Here is a 14,185-nt window from a genome sequence, read left to right as displayed (position 1 = left end):
CCCGTGCTGCGCTGCTCCGCCGAGACACCACGCCTTTCCTGGGCCTGCCCCTTGCCTCGGATGCCCCTTTCCCTCTTTCTCACCTGCCTGGGGGAAAGGCCCAGCTGGGAGGTTTGGAGGTAGGAGAAGTGGAGGGGGGGCGGTTAGGAGTCCCAGTTTTTCCTTCTGGAACAGCCTCTAACTAGAAGGGCAGTGGCACTGCATGAGGGGGCGAAGCTGTGGGGTCCCCCAGCCTCAGTTTCCTCACCTCTGGATGCGGGGCCCGGACGTGACGGTCTCTTCATGGGAACGTGGCTCCTTCTGGGACTCCTCAGTGACAGGCTCAGGAAAGAGGCCGTGGGCCCAGCCCCTGTGAGATTCCTTTTTGGAGCTTCTCCCTGGTGTGGGTTGCTCCTGTAGGTCATGTGTTTAGACTTTTAGAATATTGATCTGCACTGATAGCAGAAGTTTTCAGTAAACGCACTGGTGCTCCATGTGGTGGCTTCCTTGTCCGTTCTTGTCTGCAGCACGTGAATGGAGCCCCGACGTGTCCCAGGCCTGTGCTAGGTACAGGGCATCAGCTAGGGGTCACGGTGCCTGCTCTCAAGCAGCATGGGTGCGCATTCTGCCACCATGGGACAGTTTTTGTAAAGTCACTTTTCCTTGTGATTGGAAAGCTAGGTAAAAGAACCAGAAGCCCCAGCTTCACTCCCAGTTGGTTGTATGAACTTGTTTTAGCCAAAGAACCCCGGTGAGCCTCAGTCTCGCTCTGCTGCTCACCCTGCCCACCTCGCAGAGCCGCAGCCCTTCAGTGGGAGAATTCTGTATGGCGGAAGGCAGCCATATGTGTATGAGGTAGGCTCGTTGATCCCTCGGCACACAGAGATGGAAACGCTTTGAAAGATGTGGGGTATTAAACACAAAGACAGAATGACAGTGTTGTCTCTACCGTCTCCTGAGTTTAAAAGAGAGAGCATTATGAAGGCATAATAGTAAAAAACAAAACCAAAAAAAACAACAACAACAACACACACACACACACACACACAAAAACAGGAGAATCAGAGAAAGACCAGTGTCATCCCTTTGCCAGCATATGGCTCAGAATCTGGTCGTTGGTGACGGAACTGATTGTAGCCTGTCCTTCTAGTGCACCAGGTGGCCGAGCGGGTGGAAGCTCTGGGGCAGTTTGTCATGAAGACCAGGAGGACCCTCAAAGGCCATGGGAACAAGGTTCTCTGCATGGACTGGTGCAAAGATAAGAGAAGGATCGTGAGCTCATCCCAGGTATGTGGCATCTGCTCTGTGAGGGTGAGCAAGGGTCTGACTTGATAGCTAAAGAAGAAAGAGAGCTTTCCTTTTCAAAAAACCCTGCCTGCTCTTTATGACTCTGCTTATTCTCCACAGGACATGAGTTAGCATAGTGAAGAATTCCCTTGTATACTGTAGAACGTCACTAATTTGGGTAGATTTGGAGTTACGGTAAAAACTGAAACGTGAACTATATTTGAGAAGCCATTCAAAATTATTTCTTCCTGAGCATACTTCAGGGCTGTATTTGTGAATGAAACCATTTTTTAGATAGTGGGGCTCCCTCCCCCCAAATTGAGGACATAAGTGGTTGTGGCTTCTTTCAGTTTAAGAGTTGCTGGACTCTTTTTACGCCTTAAAGAGCAAATTTTAAGACACATATTTTGTAAAGTATAATTTTTCATTCATTTTATCTCATTAATGTAGTTTATTTTACATCTTACATTACTGTTATCTGTTGCTGCATAACAAATTGCCTCCAAATTCAACAACTTAAAACAACAAATATTTATTATTTCACATGGTTTCTGAGAGCCGGGACTCTGGAGCGGCTTATCTGGGTAGTTCTGGCTCAGAGTCTCTCATGGGGTTACAGTCAAGATGTTGGTCAGGGCTGCGGTCATGATATAGCTCGAGTAGGGCAGAAACTCGCTTCCAAAATGGCTCATTGGCTGGAGGCCCTAGTTCTTCACCATGTGGACATTTTCATAGGGCTGCTTATAAGATAGTAGCTGGCCTTCCCCAGAGCAAGAGAGGGAGATGGAAGCGGAAGCCATGCCACCAGAAGTGACATTCCATCACTCTTGCTATATTCCAACCCTGACGTTATGAGGGAGGGGCCTCTACAAAAGTGTGACTATCAGGACTGGTTATCACTGCTTGGTACTTTTTATGTCTATTTTGATGTAACATGCATTGAATATAAAATTATAAACTGAAGTTCTATATTTTTATGGCCAGTTTGGACTCCCCCGCCAACCATCCGTACCTTCAGCCCAGCTTTTCCAAAAGACAATATCCAAAAGACAAAATTCCTTTTAAATATAAAAACTGTACATAATCTAAATAATCCACACACTCTAACATCTATGTCAGGCTGTGTTTGATAAGGACAGGTGGTCTTATGTCCTAAATTACCTATAGATCTAATATGTCATGTTGTTATTTGCTTTCATTTATGTTCATAAAACATTTTTCTCATGTATTTTACCACATTAAAGAGACACTGAAAAAGAGAACAAAGAAACGCTTTTACTCCCACCACCCTGTCCCAACCATTATTACTATTTTAGAGCATTCCTTTCCAGACTTTTTTTTTTCAAAGTGGTTATCACCTAGCCTTTTTGACTTTTCTTATCTTTAAGAGTACAATATATGTTGGATTTTCTGTCACTCATACACTGTTCTTATTAGAGAGGGAGGAGGAACGCTCCATCCATCCACCTCTAACGCAGAGAAAACTAGAAGTGGGGTGGGCGTGGGAGGAAGCTGGCAACAGTGGGAACATTCTGGAGCAGACGGAGTGACTCAGAGCAGCCCTTCTCCCTTGAAGGCAGGAGATTAATCAGCCTCACTGTGTGGGGTAGGGTTTGGGGTGGAGGCGGTCTCTCCAGGAACATGAGGCCCTGGTGTATAAATCTGTGCTGGTGGAGAGGCCCACATTTGGTTTTATGGCTGATTTTAGCCTCTTGGGTGCCTTCTTCTGTCCAGAGCACAAAGTGGGTGGGCAGTGGGACAGGCAGGCAGGCGGCGTGGTGGAGGAAGCCGCCAGAGGGAACGCCGGCTTGGACAATGCACAAGTCTGTTCCCCGGCACAGCGAGCCGGGCTCCAGGTACGGAGGGCCCCAAGGTACAGGCCTGGAGCTCCTTCCCTCTTCTCTGCCCTGTTACCTAATCTACCCCCTCTGTTGTGTTTGGGCATTTAGTCAGAGAAATTAGACTAGAAGAACCAGTGTGCTTAGGAGTTTTGAAAGACCCCAGATTGCCCACTTTGACTTTGTTCCTGGGCCCTTCAGTCACACGCAGCGGGAATATGGAAATCGTCCAGTGGATCATGCAAAGGAAGCAACCGTGTCACTTTGGATAATCAGACCTTGCTTGCGCCCCTCAGTGGCACCTCTTCCCCCACCCTCACCTCGTCGTTCACGTTTGGCTCCAGATGGCTTCCGTGATTACAAACACCGAGCCTGCCATGGAGGCTGCCGACTCAGCCATCTTCTTCCTCACAGGCAGAGCCTGGGGGCCCAGAGGACCCGCGCACCGCGTACCCGGCAGGTGGCTGCACTGTAGGGACCAGGGCTCGTGTGGGTTTGTATTACACACCCACGACGTCGTGGTGACTCCCCACAGCCCCAGCGCGGGCTGCAGCAGCGGGTACAGAGAAGGTGGCATCGCCAGCCCCGAGCCCCGCCCCCCAGGGCGTCCCCACCGTGACAGACAGGTGACGGACAGGAGTCTCACGTTGTTCCCAGCTTAGGTGTGAACCGTCTGGGTGGGCAAGTTACACTGCTGTCAGGCCCGCGGAGCCCAGAGAAGTGGGCCAGGGATGAGGGTGGGGGCTCTGGCGCAGCGTGCGGGGGGCACAGGAGCCGGGAGGGCTGGTGGGGGTGGCCAGGGAGAACGAAAGGACCATTAGTTACCTGGCAAGTACCTCGAGGTAATTTCAGGTTTGTCTCAGCCCTGTATAGCTTCTTGACAGGGCGTGGGGGGCGACGGCAAGGCACCAAGAGTGAGTGCTCGGTTTCTGGATGGTTAGAAGCCTGAGCCTTGCTCTATAGCTCCACAAGGAGTGTCATGTTGAGAACTGAGCCTTTAATCAGGCGGGGCAGTTCAGCCCCCTGTTCTGTCCCCCTTGTTCAAAGGTAGGTTGGAGGTCCTTGACCACCCAGGTACTTACTCTGGCGTCTCCCGCGCGCCGTCCAGCCCGACACAGCTCTTCTGAGCATTCTCGCAGCCGCCTGTGAGCACTGACTGACGGCTCCTAAGCTGTTTATTTACTCTTTTCCCTCCAGGACGGGAAGGTGATCGTGTGGGATTCCTTCACTACTAACAAGGTAAGAGGTTGTCCCTGGTGCATTGAGCAGCACCCCAGGACCCCAGCCCTGTCCTCTTCCCCTCCAGGTACCCCCAGTCTCATGGTCATCGGGCTTCTCGGGTGCCCGCCTGGGGATGGAAACCCCAGGAAAGCCCGTCTGTGTTCAGACAGCTCAGCAGCCCGCGGCAGGTCTGTTCCCCTCGAGAGCTAAAACCGCTCCCCCCAGCAGGAGCATGCAGAGCCAGCAGAGAGGGTGCTAACACTTAAAACCGGAAAGGGCCTGGCCTGGAAAACTCCTCACACGCGCGCACACACGCATTATTTTTCTCCTGAGGGGTGGTAAGAGGTTCCTGAAGCCCCCGCTTTCTCTGCCCTCTGTGTCTGTGACCGGACTCTGTAGCACCATGGACATGAGCAGACAGCGGGCGAGAAGCTGAGGTTGCAGGGGGTTGAACTGACTATCCAGTGATATCCTGCAGGTCGGGCCTGGGCGAGCTCGGCTCCAAATTTAACCTACATTTAGACTCTTAACTAAAGAGAAAGGCCACAGTCTCTGTGGAGGTGTGCTTACAAGCCTGCCTCGTGTGCCTTTTGTGGTAACGACTATTGTGTATTCAGTCCTGGTTCTGTTATTTATATAAAGAACGTCTTCTCTTCTTCACTATATAAGACAAAGAGACCTATATCTGCCTCAAACTGAGCAGCATCCATATTCTGCATATTATTGAATGTGTTTAGTAAGTGTTGTGGTAGGCAGGTGCTACACAACCTGATCAAGGGGTAGGGGGCCAGAACCATCTTTTGGAGCAGAGTCCCTAATGATCAGGCCCCTAGGGAATAGTAAAGATGGCAACTTAACGGTTTACAAGGGGCTTTCCCCTCCAGCACCTCCGCCCATGGGAGCCTCTGCTTCTCCCAGCGCACCTTAGCATCTTCAGGAGAGTGTGGGGTTTTGTTGCTTCTGTTTAAGCCTTAGCATGTCCTAGAGCACACACTGCCTGATTTCTGGGGAGCCGTGGTGTTGCCACTGTGGCCCCTGGCAGGGAACATAGTTTTTTCTTGTAAGGAAGAGGGCCTGGGGCGCCTTGTGCTGAGAGTGGCCATTTGCTGCAGTGGGTTATTCTAGGCATCTGAAAGGCTGTAGATTGTGAGTGACAGAATTTCCATGAGCATAACATGAATCATAGCAGGAAAGAACCGACCTAGAATCAGCTAGTCCCGTCCTCTCCCTTCACCAGTGGCCTGCATGGGGCCACACATCTTGCTGGTGTTGGAACTAGGAACCAGGGCCCATGTCTCATGGGAAGTAAGACCACAGATGCAGAAGGTTTTGGGTTGTGGCTTTGTTGCCTGTTGGCATGCAGGAGAATGTGGGTGCCCCCGACCACCAGCCAGGAGCAGAAACTGCTACACCTAGTTCTCGTTGCTTCCATGTTATGGGGTCTCTGTCCTCTGTGAGCACAACTCAAGATCACCCTGCCCTACCCCGCCTCCACTCAGACCTTCCCAGGAGTGGTTTCAGGGCCCACAGGGGACAGAGGCTCTTGTATACTCACAGGGCAGCAAACACAACATACGTGTAGAATCAGTTAAGAACAGATTTTTAAAAAGGGGGAATCTGAGTAAATAAGGTACAGCATGTAACTGAAGTGAAATTCAGACAGACCTTTCAAAGAAAATGAGCCCCAATATTCATTCAGAAGAACAAGGGGAGTGTAACATTAAGAAATAAGTAGGCCACCTGGGTGGCTCTGTCAGTTGAGCATCTGACTCTTGGTTTCGGCTCAGGTCATGATCTCATGAGTCGTGAGATTGAGCCCCACATTGGGCTCCACACTCAGCAGGGAGTCTGCGTGAGGATTCTCTCTCTCTGCCCCTTCCCCTGCTTGTGTGCTCTCTCTCTCTCTCAAATATATCTTTAAAAAAGAGAAGTAAAACGGTAAGGATATTGTTTTGTTGGCTGAGATTTTTAGCATTTGGAATATACGACATTCGCTTTTGTTGATTCTGGGGGAGCTGAGTCTCCTGTCAGTCTCAAGCTGAGCTTCATCCCACACCCCTGCCCTTTGAAACGGTAATGGGATTTAGCAGGAACTCCAGTCATTTGATTTTGCAAAAACTAAACGTTAACACATTTGTGTAGAAGTGCCGCTCGTTCCTTCTATGAAGCTTGCGTGCTGTGTTTCAGGAGCATGCGGTCACCATGCCCTGCACGTGGGTGATGGCCTGTGCGTATGCCCCGTCGGGATGCGCCATTGCATGTGGGTAAGTACGGGCCAAGCAGCTTTTCAGATCTCTGATTAGCCATAAAATACCGTTTGATGGGCAAAAACAAGCAAACAAACTCGAACTTAACTGTTTTTGTTCTTGACCGGTTAAGCGAGGTGTTCAATTCCTCCCTGAACTTCATCAAAAAAGAAACGACACAAATCTCTTTCATACTTATTTTCATTATAGACTGACAGTAGCTTAAGTTTCAAACCTGCCTCCTCTACTCTCAAATGCTGTTGCTGGGGACTATAAATTGGTGCAAACGTTTTGGAAAACATGTTAGTAATGTGTATCAGAACAGAAGCCTTGAAAAATTTATAACCTTTGATCTAGAGATTCCATATCTAAGAACTTGTTTGAAAGGAATGATCCAAAATATAGAAAAGCCATATGAGCAATAATATTTATTGTAGCACTATTTAAAATAAAGCAAAAAAAAAGGCAGGGTAGGGAGGAATCATAAGTCCATCAAAGGAAATTATTAAGTGAATTGTGGGACATAAGTTGAAGGGAATATTTTATACAACCATGAAGAGGGAAACTTCTTAATTACAGTAAATGAAAAGAACATCTGGGTTGCTAGGAAGATGGTGTTTTATTTCCTATTCTCCTGGAGCTCAGTTTAACAGAGTTGGCAGTGAGAACTGCAACCAACATAATTCCCTGTCCCTGTGTTAAACAATTCTGGAAAATATCTCTACCATGGGATCCCAGCCATGTTTAGAAAAGAGGCAATTAAGTCTGTGATGAACTATACCAAAAAATCCAATAGTAGTTCCTTGTGGATGATGGGACTATGGGGTTTTCTCTTTTTTATAATTTTCTCTTTTTTTATAATTTTCCATTTTTAAAAATAAGCATATGTCATTTTTATAATCAGGAGAAAGGAGTTTTAATTCAAAAATGAAAACACTTGGCCTCCAAGCAAAAAGTTTGGAGCCTTCTCCAGCCAAGTCACACCAATGGTTGTCCTCAACGTCCCTCCCTTTGAGTGGCTGTTTGGGGGCATCTTTCCATTCACTCTCCACGTGCCAAGACCCTGTGTGCCTTTGGAACCCATGTTCACACACATGTATTTCATATTTTCTAATTTTTTAAATAATTCAAAAGTAGGTTGTATTTCCATTTTATGACTGAATGGTAGTATTTATATAAAATTCATCCCATTTACTTCTTGAAAGGATATGAGGTAAGCACAATAAAAGACACACATACACGCATGATATATGTAGGTATATATGTATTTATGTATATGCTATGTACATAATACATTTATTTACATATGTGTGTATACATACACACACACAATAAGATAAGTGTAAAGGAGTTCGGCCAGCTGTATAATTAGAAGGCGCCGTTCCCACAAAACTTCTGTCACTTCAGATATCAGCCACAAACCACCCTCAGGTTTGATAATTTGCTGGAACAACCACAGAACTCAGGAAAGTGCTATACTTAGGCTCACAGTTTTCTCACAGTGAAAGGATACAAATTAGAACCAACCAAAGGAAGAGGTGCCCAGGGCAGAGTCCAGGCAGGGTCTAAACCTGAAGCTTCCAGTTGTCCCATCCCTGTGGCGTCATGGACGGCGTTACCTCCTCCTGGCCTCCTGGCCTCCTGGCCACCATGCGTGATGATTCACAGAGCATTAACCACCAGGGAAACTCGCCTGAGTCTTTGGTGTCCACAGTTTTTCCTGGGGCTCAATCACATACGGCCCATGTGGCTGACCCTCAGTCTTCAGTGTGTCCTAGAGGTTTAGGCTAATGCCTTTAGTTTCTGGTTCCTGTGAGGAGGTCAGAACTCACAGTGCGTGCCCTAAATCATACTGTGAGACTGTGTGTGAGCCAAAACTGTTCTCCCATCAGGCAGCCCATTCCAGGGGCTCAGAGATGACCTCCCAGCAGCCAAGGGCAAAAGCTGACCTCTCATTAGGTAAGATCAGTTCTTACTCATTAGGAGTAATAAATACTCTACATTTTTAAAAACTCCAGGGTAATATGTTTCTAACTGGGCATTAATGTTAGCAGATGCATAGAGTTGAAGGAGTTACATCATTTCTCAATATTTTATACTGAGATATCTGCTATCTGGTTCTGTGTTACAAAAAGAATATATTGGGTAGATCCTTCTGCAGTATGCAATGGATATAATAACATAGTGAACAATGTCTTTATTTTTTTAGAGAGCAAGCAAGTGGGGGGAGGAGCAGAGGGAGAGAATCTCAAGCAGACTCCCTGCTGAGCGCAGAACCGGATGCAGGGCTCCATCTCCTGACCCTGAGAGCATGACCTGAGCCAAAATCAAGAGTCAGCCACTTAACCAACTGAGCTGCCCCAGGCACCCCGTGAACAATGTCTTTAACAGTAGTTTGGAAAATGGTTCTGTCAGCTATTTCTTATTTGAACCCAGTGAGAAAATTTTCATGAGGGAGGGGGGTAGGCGGGAAAGAGAATAATTTTACAAGGCCCAGGTAGACAGGTTTGTGGTGACAGCCTCCTCAGAGAGGAGGAATGGCTGGTGTCTTCTTGTCCGTCATATCTGTCTCCCGGCCCCGCCATGTGATACATAGTCAGTGCCTGCACTGACTGCCTCACAAACAGAGGGAGTTCAAGCTGTGAATACTGGTGTAATATTAACAAATATTTAAAATATGGGGTCCAGTGGATGAGGAAAGAGCATCAGAAACTAAACTGAGCAGGGGCGCCTGGGTGGCTCAGTCATTGAGCATCCGACTCTTGGTTTTGGCTGGAGTCATGATCTTGGGGTTATGGGATCGAGCCCTGCCTCGGGCTCTGAGTCTGCTTGAGAGATTGTCTCTCTCCCTCTCCCTCCCGCTCTGTCCCTCCCCCACTCATTCTCTCTCTCTCTCTCTCTCTCTCAAATAAAATCTTTAAAAAAAACTAAACTGAGCAAAACTGAATCCCCATCTTTGACAAAAGCACCTGCTCAGACCTTCCCTAGAACTGTCAAGAGCCACTGTAATTAACTTGCCTAGTTATCTAGTGATGATCTAATGTGGTGTTTCTCAACCATGGCTTTGTGACAGCCCTGTAACTCCGTGATCACACAAACCCACACCTCCACCACATTCTCTCCATTTTTTTAAAGGGGAGAACAGGGATATGTTTATCTCCATCTGTCTGACTAGTGGGTCTATTTCTTAGTTGGTTCCAAACTTGAAAGCTGAAATCCAACAGTATTGACACAATCCCCTTCTCAAAAAATTGTGTTAATTGCCTTTATTTATATATAAGTATTTTTTTATTTGAAAGCCATATCTGAAAGAGGACTTCACTCAGGTATTCTATACTTGATATGAACAACAGTTCACAAGGCAATGGACCAGGTGTCCTGGGGAATTGAAAGATGAATAGGACATAGTGCCTGCCTCCAAGCAAGTGGAATGTAAAAATGACAATAATGACCACTTACTGAGACTCTATTGTATGTCAAGGGCCATTCTGAACTCTTTATAGAATCTTCACAACAGCCCCTTGTGATCGTGGGATCCACTCCATTTTATCCACTCCATATCGACTTTGTAGTCGAGGAAGCTGAGGCTCAGAGAACCTAAAAAAACCTAACCAAGATCACAAAATGAGTTAGATACTAAAGCTAAGATTCAACACCAGATGCAAATAACCCTAAGTAATGGGTATCCCAGCAGAACTACAGAAATTACTCTGAAGCTTCAGCACAGGAGAATGCCTACCACCTCAAGGGTCCGGGGAAGCCCATAGTCCACAGCATGCTGGTTCAATGTCACAGCCTAACTACAAATCATTCTCACCCACAAGCTTATGAATTACTGGTAAGAGACTTCCCAAGTCCACACCTGCCCCCTTGAGCAGTTGGAAAGGCTAAGGGGGTCCCTGGCATCCCCAGGGCATCAGAAGAGTGTCCTCCTCCTAAATGTCATTGCCCATTAAGAAGCAGGGCTCCTCGGAGTAAGGCTGATCGTAGGTCTGGGGCAGGAAAAGGATAAAGTGAGCCTAGGATATTTTCTTGTTCCAGAAAGCAAGGAAACATTCAAGGATCAATGGGGTCATATCCAACAGAAACGAGCTGCTTGAAGGGGCCTTCCACTGTCCAAATGTGAGCATCACATGGGATAGTGATAGTAATGGCTCATAACAGACTTGAAGAGAAAAAAAAACCCATGGGTGTACAGTGATAATGAGGGAAGGGGGAAGTTTTTCTTTACAGAAAAATATCAGCTAACAAATGCAGAAGGAATGATCAAATCAGAAGGTCACCATTTTGTACTCCTAAAATAATATTTGATTCAAACAATGGTAATCATGCTAAAGCCATTGCATGAAAGGCTGTTGTGAAGCAGGATATTCACATGTCTCGAAGTGTCAAACCCTAATTACTAATTACAAGCAAGTCATATTTCCCATGCAGTGATCTAGTGCTCCCCACTTTGACCAAGTGATCAAAGTCGGCGTCACCAATCTTGAGACAGTAGTCCTCACAAATCTCCTGGAGTGAAGCAGCAAGAAAGAGAAAGAAGTACACAGTATCACCTGTATGCTAGTGTTACCAAAAATGTTATACTTGAATGTGACCATTAAGAACCAGTGTGACAAATGCAGAGTATGTGACATTCCACAAGACCGTTGGCCTAAGATCTCTTATCATGAACAACAAAAACAGAGGTAGAGGGTCTGTTCTAAATTAAATGGCCTTAAAAAGCTATAAAAACTGAATGCCATGTGTGAACCTTGATTGGGCCCTGGATCCTGGGGACAACTGGGGAAAATTGAATACGGATGGCTGATTACACCGTGTTATGGAATTTGTGTTAGTTTTCTCAGATGTGATAATGATCTAGTGGCTACTTAGGAGAATGTTCTATTTTTTTTAGAAGATGTAAAATTTGCAAATTGAAGTATGTAGCTGTAACATGTCATGTCTGCATTTACCTTCAAATGGGTTCAGAATTTGCTCCCACAAATATGACAAAAGGCTAAGTTAGTGAACGTAGGTGAAGGGATCTGGGTGCTCATTGTACTATTTTCCTTTCAGTTTTACGGTACATTTGAAAATCTTCAAAGTTGGGGGGAAAGTTTACAATACATCATGCTGCCAAAGGAAAACATTTTGAAAAGTTTGCGTGAAGGAGAATGTATAGGTGTATTCTGTTGCCTTATATTAGCATCTGTCACTTCTTTCTTTCCATGCTAGTGGTTTGGATAATAAGTGTTCTGTGTATCCACTGACGTTTGACAAAAATGAAAACATGGCTGCCAAAAAGAAGTCTGTCGCTATGCACACCAACTACCTGTCGGCCTGCAGCTTCACCAACTCAGACATGCAGGTGAGGAAGCGGCCGTGTGGTGGGTCAGCCTGCCGGGGAGCACGGGAAGTGGCAGAGGACCAAGGAGGGGTGGCAAGGAGAGGAAGCTTTCCAGTGTCCCCTCTATTATTATTATTATCATCTTACTCAAGTATAGTTAACATATAGCGTTGTATTAGTTTCAGATGCACAATATAATGATTAAATAATTCTATGCATTTCTCACTGCTCATCATGATAAATGTGCTCTTAATCCCCTTTATTTCACACATCCCTCCTCTCTGGCAACCACCAATTTGTTCTCTGTATTAAGAGTCTCTTTTTTGGCTTGTCTCTTTTTTTTCCCCTTTGTTTTGTTTCTTAAATTCCTCATGTGAGTGAAATCGTGTGGTATTTGTCTTTCTCTGACTTATTTCACTTAGCTTTATAATCTCTAGCTCCATGCATGTTTTTGCAAATGGCAAGATCTCTTTCTTTTTTATGGCTGAATAATATTCCAATGTGTGTGTGTATTTATCTATCTATATCTATATCTGTATCTGTAGACCACATCTTCTTTATCCGTTCATCTATGGATGGACACCTGGGTTGCTTCCATAATTTGGCTATGATAAATAATGTTGCAATAAACATTGGGGTGCATACATCTTTCTTAATTAGTGGGGTAAAATAGCAGTGGAATTACTGGATCATAGGGTGGTTCTATTTTTAACTTTTTGAGGAACCTCCACACTCTTTTCTACTGTGGCTGTACCAATTTGCAGCCTTACCAATTTGCATTCCCACCAAGAGTAGAAGAGGGTCCTTTTTCTCCACATCCTGGCCAGCACTTGTTATTTCTTGTGTTTTTGATACTAGCCATTCTCACAGGTGTGAAGTGATATCTATTGTAGTTTTCATTTACATTTGCCTGACGATGAGTAAGGTTGAGCATCTTTTCATGTGTCTTTTGGCCACCTATATGTCTTCTTTGGAGAAATGTCTATTCAAGTCCTCTACCATTTTTAACTTGGATTATTTGTTGTTTTTGGTATTGAGTTGTATAAGTTCTTTCTGTATTTTGGATATTAACCCCTTATCAGATATGTCATTTGCAAATATCTTCTCCCATTCAGTAGGTTATCTTTCTGTTTTGTTGATCGTTTCCTTCACTGTGCAAAAGTCTTTTATTTTGGTATAATCCCAATAGTTTAATTTTGGTTTTGTTTCCCTTAGAAAAGACATATTTAGAAAAATGTTTATATGGCCAATGTCAGAGAAATGACTGCCTATGTTTTCTTCTAGGAATTTTATGGTTTCAGTTCTCATGTTTAGGTCTTTAATCCATTTTGAGTTTACTTTTTGTGTATGGTCTAAGAAAGCGGTCCAGTTTCATTCTTTTCCATGTAGCTGTCCAGTTTTTCCAACACCATTTGCTGAAGACACTGTCTTCTTTCCATTAGATATTCTTGCCTCCTTTCCTATCTATTAATTGACCATAAAAGCTTGGATGTATTTCTGAGCCCTCTATTCTGTTCCATTTATGTGTCTTTTTTTGTACTAGTACCATAATGCTTTGATTACTACAGCTTTGTAGTATATCTTGAAGTCAGGGATTATGATATCTTCATCTTTGTTCTTCTTTCTCAAGATTGCTTTGGCTATTTGGGGTCTTTTGTGGTTCCATACAAGTTTTAGGATTGTTCTAGTTCTGTGAAAAATGTTGTTGGTATTTTAATAGGGTTTGTATTAAATCTGTAGAGTGCTTTGGGTAATATGGACATTTTAACAATATTGGTTCTAGAGCATGGAATATCTTCCCATTTGAGTTGTCTTCAGTTTCTTTCACTGATGTTTTATAGTTTTCAGAGTACAGGTCTTTCACCTCCTTGGTTAAGTTTATTCCTAGGTATTTTGTTCTTTTTGGTACAATTTTAAATGGGATTATTTTCTTAAGTTCTCTTTATGCTGCTTCATTATTAGTGTATAGAAATACAACATATTTCTGTGTATTAATTTTGTATCCAACTTTACAGAATTCATTTATCAGTTCTCATAGTTTCTTTGCTGGAATCTTTAGGGTTTTCTATATACTCTCATGTCATCTGTAAATAGTAACAATTTAACTTCTTCCTTACCAATTTGGATGCCTTTTCTTTCTTTTTGTTGTCTGATTGCTGTGGCTAGGACTTCCAGTATTATGTTGAATAAAGGTGGTGGGAGTAGACATCTTTGTCTTGTTCCTGATCTTAGAGGGAAAGCTCTCAGTTTGATGTTAGCTGTGGGTTTTCATTGAGTATGATGTT

General features: G+C 44.8%; 1 protein-coding gene across 5 annotated transcripts in view; it reads left to right on the top strand.

Annotated features, from left to right (window-relative positions):
* The window catches only part of GNB5 (G protein subunit beta 5), a 43,003-nt gene that overhangs the window by 12,460 nt on the left and 16,358 nt on the right, over positions 1-14,185 (top strand). For all 5 annotated transcript variants that reach the window (XM_032417201.1, XM_032417203.1, XM_032417206.1 and 2 more), the window contains 4 exons: positions 1,130-1,266; positions 4,302-4,343; positions 6,513-6,589; positions 11,789-11,921. In XM_032417201.1, the coding sequence (XP_032273092.1) occupies positions 1,130-1,266; positions 4,302-4,343; positions 6,513-6,589; positions 11,789-11,921 (389 nt within the window). The remainder of the gene's footprint in view (positions 1-1,129; positions 1,267-4,301; positions 4,344-6,512; positions 6,590-11,788; positions 11,922-14,185) is intronic.

The sequence above is a fragment of the Phoca vitulina genome, unplaced genomic scaffold (genome assembly GCF_004348235.1).
Source record: "Phoca vitulina isolate PV1807 unplaced genomic scaffold, GSC_HSeal_1.0 scaffold20, whole genome shotgun sequence".
Taxonomy (NCBI): Eukaryota; Metazoa; Chordata; class Mammalia; order Carnivora; family Phocidae; genus Phoca; species Phoca vitulina.
Note: the sequence above shows the minus strand (reverse complement) of the source record. Positions and strands in the feature narration are given on the sequence as shown.